Source organism: Rhopilema esculentum, chromosome 2 (genome assembly GCF_057945365.1).
Source record: "Rhopilema esculentum isolate cy_ngs chromosome 2, ASM5794536v1, whole genome shotgun sequence".
NCBI classification, from domain to species: domain Eukaryota; kingdom Metazoa; phylum Cnidaria; class Scyphozoa; order Rhizostomeae; family Rhizostomatidae; genus Rhopilema; species Rhopilema esculentum.
Genome location: NC_142816.1, coordinates 5,326,445 through 5,347,039, shown reverse-complemented (window position 1 = coordinate 5,347,039; position 20,595 = coordinate 5,326,445). Strand labels below are relative to the sequence as shown.

General features: G+C 38.7%; 2 protein-coding genes across 2 annotated transcripts; one reads left to right on the top strand and one right to left on the bottom strand.

Annotated features, from left to right (window-relative positions):
• Positions 1 to 9,403: 9,403 nt before the first annotated feature.
• Positions 9,404 to 14,636, top strand: LOC135695599 (carotenoid isomerooxygenase). The gene is made up of 2 exons (XM_065214733.2): positions 9,404 to 9,658; positions 12,623 to 14,636. The coding sequence occupies exons 1-2, from the start codon at positions 9,463 to 9,465 to the stop codon at positions 14,254 to 14,256; spliced, it is 1,830 nt and encodes a 609-aa protein (XP_065070805.2). The 5' UTR covers positions 9,404 to 9,462; the 3' UTR covers positions 14,257 to 14,636.
• A 579-nt stretch (positions 14,637 to 15,215) lies between these two features.
• On the bottom strand, positions 15,216 to 20,593 carry LOC135695606 (uncharacterized). Its single transcript, XM_065214739.2, has 5 exons — positions 20,180 to 20,593; positions 18,579 to 18,770; positions 17,660 to 17,859; positions 16,639 to 16,821; positions 15,216 to 15,618 (listed from the first exon to the last, which is right to left on the bottom strand). Exons 1-5 carry the CDS (start codon positions 20,440 to 20,442, stop codon positions 15,458 to 15,460), a joined length of 999 nt encoding a protein of 332 aa, XP_065070811.2. The 5' UTR covers positions 20,443 to 20,593; the 3' UTR covers positions 15,216 to 15,457.
• Between the last annotated feature and the right edge of the window lie 2 nt (positions 20,594 to 20,595).

Genomic DNA, 20,595 nt, shown 5'->3' with positions numbered 1-20,595 from the left:
GTATTGTATATTGTAAATTATTTCCGTGATGTATATATAGGGATTGAATCGATTTTAACACGAACGCATGAACGGAATCAAAATTGGATATGTTTCGAGAATATACTTTGGACTTTTGAACATCGTTTTTTAATCGTTTTTATTGAAATCTAGATTGTAGATTCACTGTTTCCTAAGACGATTGATTCAAAGAACCTTGGAATCATAACCAGTTTGTTTCTTCTTGTTTGTCTTGAACTGAATTCATCGTACGGGAACATTGCTCGGTTTAACTTTTCCGGGAGAAATTATTTATCTGGCAATGTTACCCATCAAAGCTAACTTTATTTTGCTTTCTTATGCGTCGCGCCACGCGCCAACTTCGTTCGTAGAAACTAATGGAATTTGCAAGCAGTTACTTCACATATTATCTATATAAGGAATCCCTTATGCTCGGTACGCATCACTTTTTATACCAGCCTATTGTTTCGTTTATATTTTGTTTTGTTTTTGCAGTGTTATTATGAAAGTTTAAGATTGAGTTTTTTAGTTGCTGTTTGTGCTTCAAAACTGGGTCGAAAATACATCTGAAAACGTCAGTTATTCGTCATTTCTACGTCTATCCTGCGGATCGTATTATAGTTCTTTGATTTTCTTTTTGCTCTCTTTGCCTTCTACAAGTTAACAAGTTTATGTTTGGCATATAAGGTAGTCAAAACGTTTGTTGTCTAAAGTTTTGATTAAAATGATTAAAAATTTAAAAAATGCAGCAATAAATAAAATAATTTTGGAGAATAAAAATAACACATTACATGCTTTTATGCGATGGGCGTTCTGGCAAAAGTGGATAGAAGAGCCCTCGCTTTTAAAAAATTTTGCCTTTGATATTTATCCATAAAAGTAACGAAATTGGTAAGGAAAGATGGAGGCAAATCCAGGGCCTCCGACAAATGGGGGGGGGGGGCAGGGAGCATGCCCCCACCTTTTTGCAAAACAATAGAGCTTTTTCAAAATCTTTTGTTATGGGTGTTAAATTTTCCCTTTCCCATCCACTTCATGTGATGTCATTTAGTAATGTTTGACTCTTTGCGATTCTATTCTATGAGTTTGAAACTGCCACTTCGTAGCACAGGCGTCCTGTTCGTGAAATAACCTTTTATAAGATAAAATGGTCTGGATCCCTTCTTTTATAGTACATTTCCTTTCAGAACTACGTTTTACATTAGTCCAATTAAAGCTATTTTATGTAGTTAACCAATCTCCTTCCTCAACACCCCCTTTACAAGGCAACTCTGCATTTACGTTTGTTGGAATGTACCCCCGGATCTGCAGTCACGTGTTATGCAGCTTATAAAAACAGCGTGTTGCAGATAATTCGAGACTGACACTGTGATTGATAGGGAGAGTAGGTTGTAGTTTTTATGGCTAAATAAATTGCTGTTCGTTTTGTTATGTTTTTATAAATAATTCAAAAAATGCAAACAATTGCCTTTTTGCATCTCTGCCTACTTTACAACACATTGGCGCCCAACGTGGGGCACGAGAGGCAAATTAGGTCGAATCAACGATAGATACAGAGATGTACAGTGGAGACGAGCAGCAATCCGAACCGAACGAAGATGAAAGTCTACAACGCCTAAAAAAGATACGAGGTGGAAATCGAGCCAAAACAACAAAGTTAATCAACGAAGCCGAAGAAATTATTCAACGTTACCCAAGAACAGAGGAAATCGACCCCGAAATTAGGAATAAACTTGAAATAAAGGTACAATCGATCAAGGAAAAGAGAGACTACCTAACGCAACTAGACAACGAAATAATTCAAAAATGCAGTTTGGACGAAATAGATCGTGAGGTAGACCAATCAACGGATATTTGTACACGAATCGACGAAAGTATTGCAAAAGTAAGGAACTACCTCAATACGCATGGAAATTCAGTGGAGAGAAGAACAACATCGCAATCTCCAGATATCGCAGTACGCCCTCCGCCAACAATTTCTACGCCACCTCGACAACCGACTCAACAAGTTAGCGAATCTCCCGTTTCGCAACGTTCAACAAGCAATGGTAGAAGCCAAGGTGTTAGGTTACCAAAAATCACCTTACCGCGATTCAACGGAGACATCACAAAATTCCAACAATTTTGGCAGAGTTTTTGTTGTGCAGTCGACGAAAGTGAAGAACTTTCGGAAGTACACAAATTGAATTATTTAGTCAACTCGCTGGAAGGTCAGGCTTATAAGGCACTGGAAGGGTTACAAATCTGTGAAGAGAACTATGAAAAGGCCAAAGTTCTTCTGAAAGAAAGATTTGGAAAGAAACAAGGTATAATCAGTGCTCACATGCAAGCATTGTTAAAGTTGCAATCATGCGAAAATGAAAAGATCACAGACCTCCGCGTAATATATGACACGATAATGGTTCACATACGTGGTTTAGAAAGTCTTGGTATGTCATCAGACAAGTATGGAAGCCTTTTGATTCCTGTTATCATATCTAGAATGCCAGAAGATATTGCCCTCCAAGTAACGCGACAAACCTCAAAGGATGTATGGAGTGTCGATGAAATCATGACCACCATCCAACAAGAGATCGAAGCAAGAGAGGTTAGCAAAAAAATGATTGGGACAGAGAAAAGAAGAAATGCTTCGAAACAACAGCCTTATGTACCACCAATAAGCACTACCAAATCCTTTGTGGCCAGGTTAGAGAGTCCCTCGAAGAATAAGAAGTCAATTCGATGTTACTTCTGTGGTAAATGCCATTTTTCAAACGAGTGCAAGGAGGTGACAGACCTCAGACAACGCAAGGCGATTTTGCAAGCGGCGAAACGATGCTTCAAGTGTTTGCGAGTTGGACATGTATCAAAGGACTGCAGTTTCAACCGAAAATGCTTTAATTGCAACGGCAATCATAACTCAGCCCTTTGCAACAAGGATGAACAAGAGCTCAGACAAGAATCATCTGTGGCGATGTCAAATGTCAAAGAAAAGACGAATGTTATGCTCCAGACTGCTACCGCAATTGCCTATGGTGAAGATAGAAGCAAGAAGGTAACTGTTAGTATATTATTCGATAATGGTAGTCAGAAATCGTTCATTTCTGAAGAGCTTAAACGTAAATTAGAGTTGAAATCTGAGAATACGGAAGTTCTTAACCTTAATACATTTGGTTCTGAGAGATACATTAAGAAATCCAGCGATAGGGTTAAGGTTAATATAGTAGTACAAGATGAGGTTGTAACTGTTTCAGCATTAACATCTCCTGCAGTGTGTTCCCCCTTAAACACTAGAGTAGATGTAAGTCATTACCCTCATTTGATCATTTGAATGGTTTAGCTCTAGCTGACAGCGTGGATGTGAGCAACAAGCGTATAGATATTCTCATAGGCGCAGATCACTATTACGACATTGTAATAGGCGAGGTTATTAAAGGTAGCGCAGGACCAGTGGCGATTAGTAGCAAGCTTGGTTGGCTGCTTTCAGGCCCTGTATCCTTTTCAAATGATAAAGCATTTAAAGTATGCAGTACTAATAACGTTATCAAATCTAATTTGGTTTTAGATGTTATACCTAGCAGGGAAGAAATAGTAGATGAATCTCGTGAAATAGTAGAGTCGCTAGATCGTTTTTGGAAACATGAGTCTATGGGAATTGCTAATGATGAACAACCGGGAAAGTGTGCACCGACAGAAATTATGTTTAAGGAAAATCAGCGTTATGAAGTAGGCCTTCCTTGGAAGGATAATATTGATAACGAATTAGAAACGAATTACGATCTGAGTAAAAGGCGACTTTTGTCACTTTATAACAAATTGAAGGCCGATCCTAAGTTACTTAAACAGTACAATGAGGAATTTGAACAACAATTGTCCGATGGTATTATTGAGAAAGTAAACGAGTGTGCCTATGAAGACAGTAACGCCCATTTTTTATGTCACTTCGGGGTGGTTAGAAATGAAAGGCAGACTACTAAATTGCGCATAGTGTTCGATGGTTCCGCAAGGTCTAGCACTTCATTATCGCTTAATGATCGATTAGATTCGGGTGTCAACCACATGCCGCTTTTATTTAATACAATTATCCGTTTTATGATGCACCCTGTGGTGCTCACGGCAGATATTGAGAAAGCTTTTCTCCAAGTGCAAATTAAAGAGTCCGATCGCAACGTTTTGAGGTTCCTATGGTTCGATGACATAGAGAGTGAAAACCCCTCCATAGTTCAATACCGGTATTGTAGGTTGGTTTTTGGTTTGACATGCAGCCCTTCAATTTTAGGCGAGACCATAAAACTACACGTGTCACAATTTGAGTCTCAGTATCCTCAAACTGTTAAACATTTAAGAAATCTCTATTGTGACGATTTTCTATGTGGTGCCAGTTCTACGGAGGAAGCATTGATGATATACAAACAAGCTAAGGAAATCATGGCTTCAGGGGGTTTTAATCTGCGAAAGTGGAACAGCAATGATAATAATGTTTCACAGGAAATAAGCAAACTCGAAAATAGTAAGGTTTTATGTGGTAATGATAAAGTAGTTGAAGATGACCAAACATATTCCAAATACGTTAATTGGGCGGTAAAAACGGACGATCAACTTAAGGTTTTAGGTATAGGGTGGGATAACAGCGCAGATACACTACAGGTTGAATTGTCAGGGGTTGTAGAATTTGCAAAAACCCTCCCTATAACCAAGCGTTCTGTCCTGAAGATTGCAGCCAAAATCTTTGACCCCATGGGGTATTTAGCAGTTTTGACAATAAATTATAAGGCTTTTTTTCAGCAACTTTGCTTAAAGAAATTAGCTTGGGACGATGAACTGGACGAAGAAAACAGGAAAAAATATGTTTCCTTAATCGAGGCGATTGAGAATTTCCCTTCCATCGAAGTTCCACGTTATCCTTTTCTAACAGGGGAGAAGATCCTGCGCATGGAGTTGCATGGTTTTTCTGATGCAAGTGAATTTGCTTTCGCTACTTCAATATATTTGCGTGTAGAATACGAATCAGGCAAAATAAGTACCAGGTTATTATCGTCTAGGTCGAAGGTAGCGCCCATTAAACAGCAGAGTATTCCTCGGTTAGAGCTTCTAGGGGCAGTATTAATGGTCAAGCTAGTCGAAACTATTTACGGGGTTATGCAAGAAGAATTTAAGAGGCAAATTATTGAAAAATACTATTGGGTGGATTCAATGGCTGTTTTGTGCTGGGTAAAGAATTGTAAACCATGGGTCCAGTACGTGCGTAGTAGAGTTAATGAAATTTTACAACACTCAAATAGAGAACAATGGTTTTATTGCCCAGGTCCCCTCAACCCCGCTGATTTGCCTTCTCGTGGTAAGTATCGTGATATTGAGTCAAACTCTTTGTGGTGGGAAGGTCCTGAATTCCTTACCTCACAACCCCATGAATGGCCTAAATCTCCATGTGCGAATGACCTTGAAACAGAAATGGCAATGAAGGAAAGGGTAAAATCTGATCCATAAATAACGCACAGTATGGTAATCACAAGTAATAAGCCGACAACGAGTGTTGATAAAATTGTAGAAATGGAACGGTTTAGTCAAAAGGATAAGTTATTAAGATGTGTTGGTTGGGTGTTAAGATTTGTTTCCAATTGCAAGGCGTCCGTTAAAAAATCGAATTTGAATTTTGAACAAAATTTGACAGTCTCTGAAGTAGTAAGAGCCGAGACAATGTTGATTCAATCCATCCAAAAAGAAGCCTTTGCTAATGATCTTCATTATTTATCTCAAACGGAATCGATTAGAAAGACGATGAAAACTCCTCTTTATGTTAAACAGTTCAATTTACATCTGGATGAACATAATATAGTTCGTTGTAGGTCACGCATCGGGCATTCCATAGTTCCGGACACGGGTAAACGGCCGATACTTTTGCCGGCCAAACATAGGTACACCGAATTGATAATTTCAGATTCACACGAAAAGGTATTTCATAATGGCACTGTTGATACCTTGAGTTTGATAAGGCAACGGTATTGGATACTCCGGGGGAGAGAGCAAGTTAAGCGAAGTCTTCGTCATTGTATTGTTTGTAAGAAAATTGAGGGGTTACCGTTCAAGACAGTTTATAACCCAGATCTACCAAGGATGCGTGTAGACGAAGCACCCCCATTTTCTCACGTAGGTATAGATTTCGCGGGCCCCCTGTTTGTGGTAGGTAAAGAAAAAGGTGAAGTCGTAAAAACCTATTTATGTTTATTTACGTGCGGCTCTACCCGAGCTGTTCACCTAGAAATGGTCGAGTCTTTATCGGTAGAAAATTTCATACGGGCATTTCGACGTTTTTGTGCGCGTCGAGGATTACCGGCCACAATAATAACGGACAATGCTAAAACATTTAGGTCGGTTTCTATGGAAATTAAGAAATTGTTACGCTCTCCAAGACTTTCCGAACATTTCAATCTAAAGGGCATTAAATGGAGATTTATCCCTGAACTTTCACCATTTCAGGGCGGGTTTTGGGAGAGAATGATTCGGTCTGTCAAGCGCTGTTTGATCAAAATTGTTGGGCGAGCATTGGTCTCATACGACGAGTTAACAACCTTGATTATCGAAATTGAAAATGTAATAAATTCTCGTCCTATTACATACGTTGTAGATGATAGCGACGGAATATCATACCCTCTTACACCGTCTCAGTTAGTAAATGGCAGAAACTTGAACAGCTCTCCGAATGATGCACATTTTGAGATCATAAATACGTACCAAGGTTTATCAAGACGGGCTAAATATCACAGACAATTATTATCGCAATTTTGCAATCGATGGAAAAATGAATATTTGCTTAGTTTGATGGAAAAATATAGGCCCTCAGATGATTCTATGTTTAATCCAGATATCAAGGTCAATGACATATGTATATTACGCAATTCTCAAGTCAAGAGAGCCTTTTGGAAACTTTGTAAGGTTGAACAGTTAGTTACAGGTAGAGATGGCTCAGTCAGATCAGCACAAGTTTCAGTTTTATCGCATGGCAGTAAGAAGTTGTTTTTAAGATCTTTGAAGCAGTTAGTTCCTCTAGAAATAAGAGCTACGTCTACGCCTGATAAGCATTCATCAATTGAATCTAGTCCCACTGTGACGCAAGCACCAAGCACTAACGCGCAAGCGCAGAATATCACAACGCATGCTCACAATCAACAGTCCGGTAGAGCTAGACGGAACGCAGCGGTTATTGGTGAATTAATACGTAAATACAGATCCTGACTTGTTCAGAAATTGGTATATGGACACTTGTAGTCGTAATGGTATAACAATTGTATTTGAATTTAAATGTATTATCAAATTAGTTTAATTCCTTCAGAATCAAACCGGGGGAGTGTGTTGGAATGTACCCCCGGATCTGCAGTCACGTGTTATGCAGCTTATAAAAACAGCGTGTTGCAGATAATTCGAGACTGACACTGTGATTGATAGGGAGAGTAGGTTGTAGTTTTTATGGCTAAATAAATTGCTGTTCGTTTTGTTATGTTTTTATAAATAATTCAAAAAATGCAAACAATTGCCTTTTTGCATCTCTGCCTACTTTACAACAACGTTTTTGGTAACAGAAAGCACATTATCCAAAGTGGTTGGAAGTGAGAGGGACTGACGAAACCCCTTAAAAATAACAAACTACTTTCTTTTTTCTTAAAACACGGTGCTGAATGGCAGTAGCGCCAATTGGGGGGTTCAGCCGGGGCAATGCTCGCGCAGAGAAGTAAGATGTTTTTTAACGATAATGCATCATTCTAGGGGCTTTGTGGCTAGACGGGACACCGGGATATTTCCCGATGGGCCCCTTTCAAGTGAGTTTAGAATTAAAGACTTTAAGGTCAACATATATAAACAAGGCCTTGTGATAGAAATATGTGAATTATGAACAATGCCACTGAAAGGGGGGCAAGGAGGAGCAAACTGCCCAAGGGACTCGAGGTCTAGGGGCCTCTTAAGGTAAGGAATTCCATTTCAAACACTGAATTTTAACGAAACGCAACAAATTTACCTAAACAATCGCAATACGTTGTAAACGATTGCAAGAAAATGACTGCAAGAAACATTCTGAAATGTATTTGAACCTAATTCAAAGGGCGCGGCCGCAAAAATTTGCAAGAGAAGAAAATTACTGCAAGAAAATGAAAAATTGGTTCATTCATTTAATGCAAAATGATGACCCTAATCTAAGTCCTCTGATACAAAGTTTTCCAGTGAATTGTGTAAAAGCTTCATACGACCTAAAAAGTTCACCGAACACAGCCCCAAATGTACAACCTTTATGATTTTTTTTTATTCGCCTTATTATTTGAAGTTGTAGTCACGTTCTTTTTGAAATATGTTACTGTTTATTCGTATTGCTTCATTTAGTTTGTTTTAGTTAGTTCCTCAGTAGCTGCTTAAATATACAAGTTGTCTTGTACTAGGCTTTTGATGGAAAAATGAAAATCTTGAAAAATCTTGAATGGAAAGCACCTGAAAGGAAAACGCCCCCCCTCCCCCCGGCTTCTCAATATAAATCGTATTCCCCATGGAAACCATTTGCCTGGATCCAATGAGGTGTATTCATAGAGGCCCTTTACATGAGACCCGAAACGAAACTCATGCCGGTGTAATATGCGTTTTGGTACCCTATGCAAAAGTGTAACATTGTGAAACGCAATGTGTTTCAGATCGTGTGATTTCATCATTGTGCGATGTTTGACACGTTTTTAAGAGTTTAATATTTCACACGCATATGACACCGGCACGAGTTTCATGTCGGGTGCTGGTCTGAGCTACTGTTGTGATTACATGGCGTTGACCGAAATGAAACTCATGCCGGCATGAAAACTCATGCCGGCACGAAAATCTCATGTCGCTTTTTCGTGCAGTGATAAAATAGCCTCCATTGCACAAATGCTGCACGGTGGACGCTACGGATTGATTTTGGCACCATTTTCTTTATTTATGCTCGTTGGTTGCAATCATGTCGGGGAAAAAACACCATCCAAAAAATCCAAAAAATGGGAATCCAAAAAAATGTAAGCGGTAATTAGAATTTCTTCAATAACAGTAAAACAGAGACAACTAAAAACAAGCAGATGTGTAAGTCTTTTAAATTATAAGAAATATTACATGGTATGAAGAATTAAGAACCTATCATGCGAAAGAATGCGACAGTTTTGTGTCGGGTTTCATGTAACGGCGAGCAAATTTCACCGAGTTTTCATGCCGGCACGAACTCATGCCGGCATGAGTTCATTTCGGGTCTCATGTAAAGGGCCCCTTAGAAATAGAAGGGCGTATATTTCTATGGGTGTATAGAATACGCCTATGAGGTGTATAGAATACGCAATGAGGCGTATTCTATACACCTCATTGCCTGGATCCTAATATGGCGGCTATCTTTGTTCTGTTCAGACAAAGGTATCTTGCTGACTTGTTAAAATCAATACCTGGTGTCGGAGGTATGAATAAGCAAAGTCCAGCACATGAGAGAAAATGGCGAGTGTGGTTATTGTCCTCGTCTTAGCCTTTGCTGCTGCTACTGCCACAGATGTTAATTTCAAAAATATCTTCCACCAAACTACAAAAGAAGTTCAAAACCAGAAACTCACTGATGTAAATGGCAGTGTCCCCTCTTGGCTGTCAGGTGACTTCGTTCGACAAAACTGTGCTTCTTTTGGAGATATTGATGGTGAGAAAAGTTTTCTTTATATCTCAAATACTTTAAAGTTTACATGTTCGCTGGAAGCAAGAAGCAGATACTAGGACTTACAAAATGGGGAACCATATGGTAAAAGAAGTTTGGTTATCAATCAAAAAGTGCCGGAAGTGTAGATCATGCACCCTGCCCTCTTTTAGCACAACCTTCACTTTAGCTAACAAGATACCAACATCATCAGCCATATTGGCAATTTTGATGCCCTCAATTCTGGTCTGTTTCAATAGAAAGTAAAAGAAATATATCTCGTTTTGCTTGCGCAGTACCAACCTCGAGCAAACATCTAGTCTGATCTGCATGCCATGACATGCATTCTCGACTTTTTGTTGTGAAATGTAATCTAAAAAATTCCCTCCCACAGAGGCCGCTGGGAGTAGAAAGTTATTGGTATTATTAGCCTGTTGAAATTGAGACAACAAAGAGCCACAAGCAAGGTCGTAAAATTCAATAGATGTGGAGCTTAGCTTAAGCCTGATTTACACGAGACGAATTTTTCGCGCGAAGCGAATTTTTCGCCACGAATTTTTCGCCTGCGAATTCGCTGCGAATTCGAAGTTCAATTTCCACTGGCAGAATTTCTTTTGCGAATTCGCCGCGAATAATGCAAAATAAAATGGCGTCTGTTCGAAGATTGTTGTTATTAAAAAAAAGCGAGCAAAAAAGCAAAGAAAGGGGTACTTGGTTCGAAAAATTTATTCAGAACGTCTACAGAAGGGGTAGTTTCATCTTTTGGTAAGTGACCTACGCTTACATTGTCAGGAATAATTACTTTCGAATGTCGCCAACTACATATGAGGAGCTTTTATCGTTTATTGCACCAAAGACGCCTGTTGCTAGAAACGTCCCATTCCATTGTTTATGTTATAGGTGCGGGATTTTCCCAGCATTGTTTAGGCCTGGTCATAGGTTACTCATTCTTCACCCATGTTGTTGTTTGAACCATTGCGTAGTTTTCTGTCGTTTTGCATACTTTTGATTTAGATATGTCTACATTGCGTAGCACCATTCGGCCTAGCCCTTCCTTTGGGTTCGTGTCAGATGTCTTCAATTGCTGTTCTGATTGGTTTATTTTACAAGGCGAAAAAATTCGCAGCGAAAAAGTAGGAATGGTTTCTACTTTTTCGCAGCGAATTATTCGCTGCGAATTCGCAGCGAAAAGTAGAAACCATTCCTACTTTTTCGCTGCGAATTTTTTCGCCTTGTAAAATAAACCAATCAGAACAGCAATTGAAGACATCTGACACGAACCCAAAGGAAGGGCTAGGCCGAATGGTGCTACGCAATGTAAACATATCTAAATCAAAAGTATGCAAAACGACAGAAAACTACGCAATGGTTCAAACAACAACATGGGTGAAGAATGAGTAACCTATGACTAGGCCTAAACAATGCTGGGAAAATCCTGCACCTATAACATAAACAATGGAATGGGACGTTTCTAGCAACAGGCGTCTTTGGTGCAATAAACGATAAAAGCTCCTCATATGTAGTTGGCGACATTCGAAAGTAATTATTCCTGACAATGTAAGCATAAGTCACTTACCAAAAGATGAAACTCCCCCTTCTGCAGACGTTCTGAATAAATTTTCCGAACCAAGTACCCATTTATTTGCTTTTTTGCTCGCTTTTTTTCAATAACAACAATCTTCGAACAGACGCCATTTTCTTTGGCATTATTCGCGGCGAATTCGCAAAAGAAATTCTGCCAGTGGAAATTAAACTTCGAATTCGCAGCGAATTCGCAGGAGAAAAATTCGTGGCGAAAAATTCGCTTCGCGCGAAAAATTCGTCTCGTGTAAATCAGGCTTTAAATGTTTTGATTTACACTCTTTTTTCTTTAAAAGGGCAATTTTATACGAATACGAGCCTCAAAATTGGTCAAAAGTTAAGAACAAATTAAGAACAAGCTGAGGCTGAGCTTCTGCAAAGTGCAATCTTGAACAACGTTATTTCTCAAAATCGAGGATTTTTAGCCATGTGTGGGTGCTCTTTTGGTGAATATTTAAATCTGTCAACAAATGAAGGTTGTCTCACTCATTATGTTGGCAAATGAGCCCTGGACACTCCCTAGAGTGAAAAAGCTAGCACTCGCACTGCTTACATCCTTTTGAATTAAGAACAAATTAAGAACAATCCAGCCTCAGATTTTCGAAAAAATTAAGAACAGTCAGCCTGAACGTAAATTTACTGGTTCTTATAAACAAGATTGTAGGGAGGTGGGAAGAAAACAATACCATATCTTATAAAATATTTTGAAGGCACTGGTTTTCGCATTTTTTCATGAAATTGGTGTATCTTAAATGTGGTAACGTAATTTAGCCAACTAATTTTGGGTGAAGGATTGGTTCTACGAAGTACATATGGATGATGGCTGCTGCAAAATACGCGAGCAAAATCATATTTTATACAGATATCTGCAGCCCAGTAATGGAGCCGCAAGGTATATGCTCTTTAATCCTAATACCATGGGGCTTTTGCACGAGTAAGATTCTATTACAATATAGGAAGCGATTCGCCATATAGATATGCAGCACAAAAACGTAAAACGCATCATTTGATTAGAGAAACTGAGAGAAACAGTGGCGGATTTGAGGGGGGGGGGCAACTAGGGGCAGTTGCCCCTCCCTCAACGAGTTGAAGCAAGTTTGGCGCCCTTTTTTTGAAAATTGTGCGCCCCTTTTGAAAACTGAGAATCGGGTGAAAAAGTTTCTGAGACCAATAGGTTAATTTGCTTCAAGAATTACCTCAAAGTTATGTTGTTTATTTCGAAAATGGATCTGAAATTGTTGTATACAGCGTATTCTCGTCACCAATTTTTGAAAAAATTTTCAGCGCCCCCTCTACCAACTGCCCCTCCTTCAAATTTGCTCTGGATCCTCACTCATTTCACTAAATTTATATTCGCTATATCTATACCCTAATATCTATCTTATACAGGGAAGAAATATGATTATGTGTCACATTTGTTTGACTGCATATCAATGGTTGGAAGATACAAAATAGAAAATGGTGGCGTTAGCTACTCAAATAGTATCTACGATACAAGACAAAAAAGAATCTGGGAGCATTATGGAAATAATATCAGTGCCTCAAAAGTGAGTTGGAGAACAATATTTTCAGACATTGACGAGGCGGCCTACAAGAAAGAGACTGGAATCAAGTATAACGAAACACTCCCTGTTAGCCCCACTGTCAGTTTTTGGCAGTCTAGGGCAAGCGACCCAGTGCTTGCTATTACTGAGTCAATATTCAGTCCAACAGAACTCAAGATCCGGCCAGACCTCGAAGTTGTTGGTTTGTATATGGGAAAGCTGGTAAATCATGGATTCCCAGCAGGGTTCTATCAAGGTGCATTAGTGATTGATAATCCGGCACATGAGCAAACCGATCCGGACGGAACAATATGGACTACGACAGTTAGAATCCAGTCTCCAACAACAACAAAGATAGATGATTTGGAGGCTGCAATCGCAGTTTACAAGATAAGAGGTCGGAATAGGACAATGGTAACGAAACATGTCTTGGGAAAGTACAACCTTACCAAATGTTCCTCGTTGACTCAGGAGGACTTAAATATCATGCCTGGATATTCCCATTTCATACAGACGACTGAAAGGTACATACTTGTCCCACAGACATCATACCGTTTTGATTATTGTCAATCCTATAAAAACCGCGGGAAAATATTTCCAGGATTCCATGATTACGTGTGGCACCCGCGGGTTAACGCAAGCATTTTGGTTTTTGATCGTAATGATATGAGTAAGGTGCAAGAGGTCTACCTACCATATGCGAAGTTTTTCACCCATGATGTCAATGCTTACGAAGACAGCACGCATATATACCTAGATACGCTTGCTTACGATAACGCCGATGCCTATTTGAAAGTGCCTGTTATAAAAGAAGTTATTGCGAACCTAGAGTGGAATACTTCAATAATTCGTATCGCTATAGACAAGCGATCTTGGTCCTACGATGAGGCGAAGAGTGAAGCTTTAACAGCTCAAGATCCTTTTGGCAGAGCTGAGTTTCCCATGATTAATTACGAGCAGCATCATCAAAAGGACTACACGTATACATACTTTGTCGAAAATGCGCTATATCGCGAGGCGAAGATCGTTAAACTGAATGTTAAGACAAAGAGCATTATTCGCTGGATACCCCCCGTCGGATTCTACCCACAAGAGCCAATATTCATACAGCGTGATGGGGGGACTGGGGAGGATGATGGTGTCATTCTGTGCTCTGGCCCCGTTTCCATGCCTGCAGGAACGAGTTTCTTGGCAATTTTGAATGCAACCGACTTGTCACAAATCGCCCTTGTCAAAAACCCAAGTGCTGCTCCATTTGGACTTCACAATCGCTTTTACAAAGCAACACCAGCAGTGGCTACAACAAAGATAACAAGCTCTCAACAACCGGATACTACCAACAGACCGGGCACTAACAGCAAACCGGGTACTACAAAAAGACCGGCCACAACTGTGAAAGCAAGTGGACATCGCATGCATCCATTTGTAATCCACGAGGTGTTGCTTGCTTGCCTGCTTCTCATTTTCTATGGATTCTGAGCAAGCATGCACACTTAGCTGCTATCAAGTACTACGTATGCTGATATAATGCAAAATCGAAAGTAATCAGTAATCACAGTTATCGCAGTAATCAAGTTAGTAACAGTAATCACAGTAATCAGACTAATCACAGTTATCGCAGTAATCAAGTTAATAACAGTAATCACAGTAATCAGACTAATCACAGTTATCGCAGTAATCAAGTTAGTAACAGTAATCACAGTAATCAGACTAATCACAGTTATCGCAGTAATCAGACTAATCACAGTAATCACAGTAATCGAAACATTAAAGTTAAACACAGTAAAACAGTAGTGATTCGATTATTGGATTGCCAACCTAATGATTTTTTTCATTATTATACCTGTATCTCTCTCCAACACTATCATATGACTTTGTGTCCAAGTATCTTTTTTGCGCCTTTTTTGGTAAAGTCATAAGACCGTCACAAGATGAGTATTCAGTGCTTAAAAAGAGTAGATAGTTGCAACTGGAAAGATTATTGCGGTCAGTGTTTACGATTTTCGCGAATTTTCGCATTGGGTATCCTCAATAGGGCTACAATATGTAAGCCAGCTGTAGCAGGATCAAATGGCTTCGTATACAAAAATAGCTTTTCCTTTTCTAAGCACATTGGATCTCAGTGAAATTTGTAGAGTAAATACGACACATTCTAAAATCTGAAGATAAAATGCCAAATTTTGGTCGATAAAATGATAACGAAAAACAGTAAATTATATTTTTCAATTCCAACAGAGTCAATGCAAATATATTGCCTTCCCTTTTTTTTTATCCTACCTTTCATTAACCCTCCACTCCTTTCTAGATAACATAAACAAACTCCGAGTTTTGTCTTTTGAAAGACTTCTTCTTTTCATAATCTTCAGCTTCTAGCATAAAACTACCGTAGATCCTGAGAAGGAGATAGTTGATAAAGCAAAAAGAAAGCAAAGACACCCTCTCGATTCAATAGTAATTGTAATCATCAATTTACTTCAAAGGTGGCTACACAATGATAACGTCACAAAATTTAAAAACGAGGCTATTTCAAAATGGACAGAAAAACAAAGTACATGTAATATTCATATCTAGCTTTACAGCAGTAGTATTTATTAACAATATTAAATAATATAGCTATCTCCTTCAAAATTAATAACCAATTACGCAAAAAGACAGCTGCAATTTTTTTTCACTCAGTTTTTTAGTTAATTAAAGTCAAACATTGCCAGAAAATAAACACAAAAGAAACTAGACTTAAACTATGAGTAGTAAGAACAGCATGGTTTCTTCCATCTTTCTTGTCGCCCCCCGGTTTCGTAGTTCCATTCGTAATGTTACGTCTTTCATCTGGTCCAATTGTGCCTGGAAAAATAGACAAAATTTAGGTGCGTATACGTTGTAACCAATCTGCCGAATTTCGAGACAATGGCTGGTAAATTTTTTCAATACCTACTATTGATAAACTTTAGCCATTCGTAGTTAGAGTCGTAGTTAGGGGGAGGGGCGTGGCTCAGCTGTTTGGATGAACGAATTTCTTACCTGACAATGTGAATTAACCCTTAATTGTGCTATTGATTATTCAGCCTATCAGCCTTTTGAGTCAGCTAATAGTTTGGATGAATTCATATACACAACATAGAATCTTTAACACAAATGCAGGTATATTTATTGTTACCATGGGTGTGGCCTTGGGTTTGGCTTTAAATGTTTCCTACAGCACAGTCCTCCTCTTGAAATTTTTGAACAGCATTTATTATGTCTGATGAGCGTGCACGTGCAGAATAATGACGTTTTCTGTCATACATTGCCCTTTTCAATCGGTTACGGCCCTGGCTAAGGATGACGCAACATACTGCGGAATACTGGGTCCTAATTTGAAAATACTTTGTTTCTGCATGATCAATTTGCAAAACATTGAAAATAGCAAGAAATCACAATGGGGTGGCTTTTGTAATTAATAAGGAGATGTACGAAGAGGCAATGTTTTCTCCCCATCGAATATGTTAGTGGGGTTTCTGAGAGCAAGATAAAATAAAGAACTAAGATAGCCTAACTGGAACCCCTCGGTATACCTTCCTTTTTCGCATCCCGAATTTTGGTGGAACAGGCTCTGTTGTCCGAAACAAGACCACCTTTGACAAGAGCAAGCCTTGATAGGGCGAATGAGCCGTTGCTCTTACATTTCTATCAAGTACGGTTTCTAGCCACTTTTTCTTCGCTAACTTTCGTGTTTTGCATGCCCTTTACCAAGGCAAAGTGACGATTTGCTCCATTCATGATCTAATTTTGGTCTCGAGTTCAACAGTTCTCAGATATGTGTGTCGATAGAACCCATTGTTCTTAGTTCTTTATTCTATCTTAGTGTGAGGGATCGATACTTACCATTTTTGAAGAAGTATCCTTTGAAACCAACAACAAATCCTCTGTGTGCTGGTCCTGAGCCTCGTTGTCTTACAAACTCAACGAAAATGTGTTTATACCTAGTCCTGAAGAACCTCATTTGAGTCATGCTGCACACCCGGCCACTGACCGGCTTCGCTTTGCTTCTATCATCTTCATTCGCACCTTTTGTGAAAAGACAGAGAAATTTAAATCAGGATAAGAAATTGCAGGTTGCTTCATCAATTTTCCATAAAAATAGCAAACCTTCGAGATAGAGTAAAATTATCAAGGCTATTTTCCTGGGTAGCCGAAGAGCTAACATGTTTCCTTTTAGATTGATAGGCCCTTCCTTTTTTCACAGTTTAATCTATACGAATCAACAAAAAATTCCCAACATCACAAAATCAAACATGATTTTTGCCTGCCTTTTAAGGCTTTTTAATTTTTCACAGCCATTATTGATAATTCATAACCAATCTATAGCTTGGAAACGAGGTTTAGGGATTTAAAGAGAATTATATGTTTACATGAAGTACAACCACATGCTGTGTTGTCAGTGTCAAAATTTTGGCGCGGAATTTATCAAAATGTCGATAGAAACGCAACTTATGATAAAAAGATAAAGGGTTTCCTAAAAATGCGAGGCAAAAGCTTAAATGCAGCTAGGACAGACTTTGAGAGCTCTGCAGTACCCATGCGTCGTGGGAATACACAACTAAATAGGGGCAAAACAACAATACAATGATGGCCTCTTTCATAAAATTTAAAACATGCATCCTAACAAGGTAAGCCCTAAAATTCATTAAATTTTTCATAAAAATTACAAACCTTTAGCATTACCAACAGTTTTCATAGGAATTAGATAGGGAAAGACACTTTGGCCTAGATTCTACTTAGCAAAATTTTATACATCTTACCAGAGTTTGTCCTTATAGAGGGCAAAGCTAACAGATTGGTTGATCCTGTGTGAATGTTTTTTAATGATTTCAAGATTAGCTTTTGAAAATTAAAAAAAGTTTACCTTTGATCATAACATAGTCATCTTGTTCATCACATACATCAGGTGACCTGTTGTCAACATCCAATTCCCAGAAAATGAAGACAAATTCCTTCTGTACTAAGTCATTTTTCACATAATAATGGCAAGTCTCCTGAGATGCCATATACCCTTTTGGCCAACCAGTGGAATGGATATACCCAGTATGTGCCAATGGGTTAATGCTATATATTATGAGAATAAATTAATATTTATAATTACATAATTGACCTTAAACATTGAAATCAGGGGTTATAATATTCACTACAGCCAAGTTTTGGAAGTAAGGGCAATGTCATAACGTGACGTCTCCTTCAATAAAATGGCTCCTAATGATCTGATATTGTGTGTCATATTGCTGATGTCATCAATAACCATTTAATAACTAGTTGACAATATCATAACATATTAAAAATTTTTTTTGAAATTGATCATTGCTTTTGACAGAAATGTTTTCTTAAATGGAAAGTTGTCTAGACCAAGGGGTGGTATGGGGTGGGGGTGGGTAGGTAATTACCTCCCCACTTTTGTCGAAACATGGTCTACATATTTCGTCTAAAAACGGATTAAAAAGCACTAGGTAGGGGTAGATCATATTTCCTAAGGAAATTTGACCTGATACAAAGCAATGAAACGAGGCCAATAGGGCATGGTCTCACAGGTAACACCCATTACCCTCCCACTCTGCAGCAGCTGGCGCTGCCACTGGAGACTGACAAATCAAAGAACACAGAAGAAGACAACTCCTGCCTACTGGCCTTTGTAAGTTTAATTTTGGCTAAAACACTTTCAATATACTAAGAACAAAATAATGCAGTGGATTTTAAAAGTAATTTTTGGAAAATACTAGGGATATCTCTCAAAGCCCATTTTATGTCCTCTAGACTTAAAACTTCAAACTTACATGCAACGTTTATCTTGACTTCCACCAAGTGATTCTGCATATGGTTTTACCTGCATATAAAAAACGATCTTTCCATATATCCAGTTTGTTTTAGAGAAGATTCTTATTGTTGCGCTGCCATCATAAGATACCAATTCATAAGGCACACCCTCTGTATTGTTGGTGCAAAATTTCCCTACATAAGTCTTTGATCTAAAAACAACAACAGTATTTGTATAAGGGAACAAATTGGTTCTGGCCAGGATTCCGTTTCACACGTGGTCGAGAAGCTACAAATAAATAACAAAATAAAGGCAGTCCCTCAAAGGCTAAAAATAAATCATATTTGCAGTCTGTCTTTATGGATGTGGCATAAGCCACAAAAAGGAAATGCAAACAAAAGTGATAAATAAGTATGAAAATTTGAAGATGGCACAAAACAGTGGAAAAATTACAAACTGGAGATTGGCAGATGTTGATTGGTAAAAAAACAGAAAACCAATCAAATTCATCCTCCTTCCTTTCGCGGTGTTTTCAATCGACACATGGATATATATTTTCTGCTTACTTTTAATTAGAGTGGCAGAAAGAAAATGGCTTCAGATTGCAATGGTTCTGTTTTTTGGCCATCTTCAATTTCTGCTGTACCAAAAACTTATTCAATTATAGAAATGATAGAAAAATTATGACATCAGTAAGAAGTGGCGTATACAAGGGGGTGGTATTAAATGGGACATGTTGGTCAGAACCTTCCCTTAGTTTAAAGTGTTGTCCTCAAGCCTTGTCCAAAAACAGAAAGAAATGGTCAGAAAAGCTCTATTAAGTCCCTCTCTCTTTAAAGCCCCCTCTTTATTAAGCCCCCCTTATCAAGCAAAAATTTAAAATAAGCCCACTTCTCTATCAAGCCACCTCTCTATTAAGCTCCCTCTTTAGCCCCCAATGTCAAACAAAGAAAACTTGGGTCTCTTGAAAACATTGAGTCTCTTGATGGGTGTGATCATGATAAGATTGTGTGCGTAAAATATGTCCCACTTGTGCATCTTAGAAGTCAGTCAGAAGAAATTTTTTTTGGAGGTTGTCCCAGGGGTTTTCAATTGATTCTGGTGACTCTGAGGAAGATGGGAACATATAAATGATTTATTTTAAGAAATTTGCGACGCTGCTAGCAAAGTTTTGTGAAAAGATTTGTATGACATTTTCTTAACAAAAAATGCCTCAGGGTATTTTTGTAACTTTTTTACATGGAATTATTAATAAGCCCCCTCTATGATAAGCCCCCCTCAAGGACTTATTCGATCGATAACAAGACAAGGTCACTGGGGCTGTAGGGACAATTCCCCCAACATTGGAAAAGGTCCTGGGACCAAAAAAGGTTAACAACATGGCAACCAGCGACTACAGAAGTGAAGGGGGCCGAGGGGCTTAAACTTCCAATAATTCCCCAAATTTACCATTCCAAAAGCATGCAATAAATTGCCTTGTACTTTATTTCAGCAATTTTAGCCTTCCTACAAACATTTCGGTCTCTTAACCCGCAAGTCTTTCAATTCCTAACTTCAACTCCAAACCAAGAAAACATCTGAACGAGGAGGGCCGATAATTATCAACGAAAAATTTCTTACTCGGTGAGGAAAAGTTCAATGTATTCGTCCTCGCAGGTGGGCATTTTGCCTTCAACATGAACTTCCCACCAGTCTAGTTTCAGGTAATATTTGCTTGCATATGTCGTGTTTGGCTTTATGTGATATGTACAATCTGCACTTTTTTCCTCCAAAAGGTTTACCCAGCGTAGTGAAGGGGTGGCGTAAAAAGTCGTGTTCTTGCATCGTGCTGCTTCGTTAAAGCCAATGAGTGCAATTACTGTGAGAATGTGTAGAACTTCCATTTCCCTGCGTGCAGCCGTTGATAGTTAGGCCAGGAAGGCGTTGCCTGTTTAATCTAATTGCGTTGTTGATTTTAGAAACAATAGCCTATGTTTACATTTGCCGGAGCGTTGACAGCTTGTTTTGTATAGTTGATAATACATGGAGATAGCTCA

What these genes read in the sequence shown, in the direction of transcription:
- LOC135695606 (XM_065214739.2), bottom strand. Translation starts at nt 20,442, where the DNA reads ATGGAAGTTCTACACATTCTCACAGTAATTGCACTCATTGGCTTTAAC. An exon ending in ATTGAACTTTTCCTCACCGA is followed by an intron (nt 18,771 to 20,179) that starts GTAAGAAATTTT and finishes TGTTGTTTTTAG; the next exon opens with ATCAAAGACTTATGTAGGGA. An exon ending in AGTCAAGATAAACGTTGCAT is followed by an intron (nt 17,860 to 18,578) that starts GTAAGTTTGAAG and finishes CATAATATATAG; the next exon opens with CATTAACCCATTGGCACATA.
- LOC135695599 (XM_065214733.2), top strand. Translation starts at nt 9,463, where the DNA reads ATGGCGAGTGTGGTTATTGTCCTCGTCTTAGCCTTTGCTGCTGCTACT. An exon ending in TTCTTTTGGAGATATTGATG is followed by an intron (nt 9,659 to 12,622) that starts GTGAGAAAAGTT and finishes TATCTTATACAG; the next exon opens with GGAAGAAATATGATTATGTG.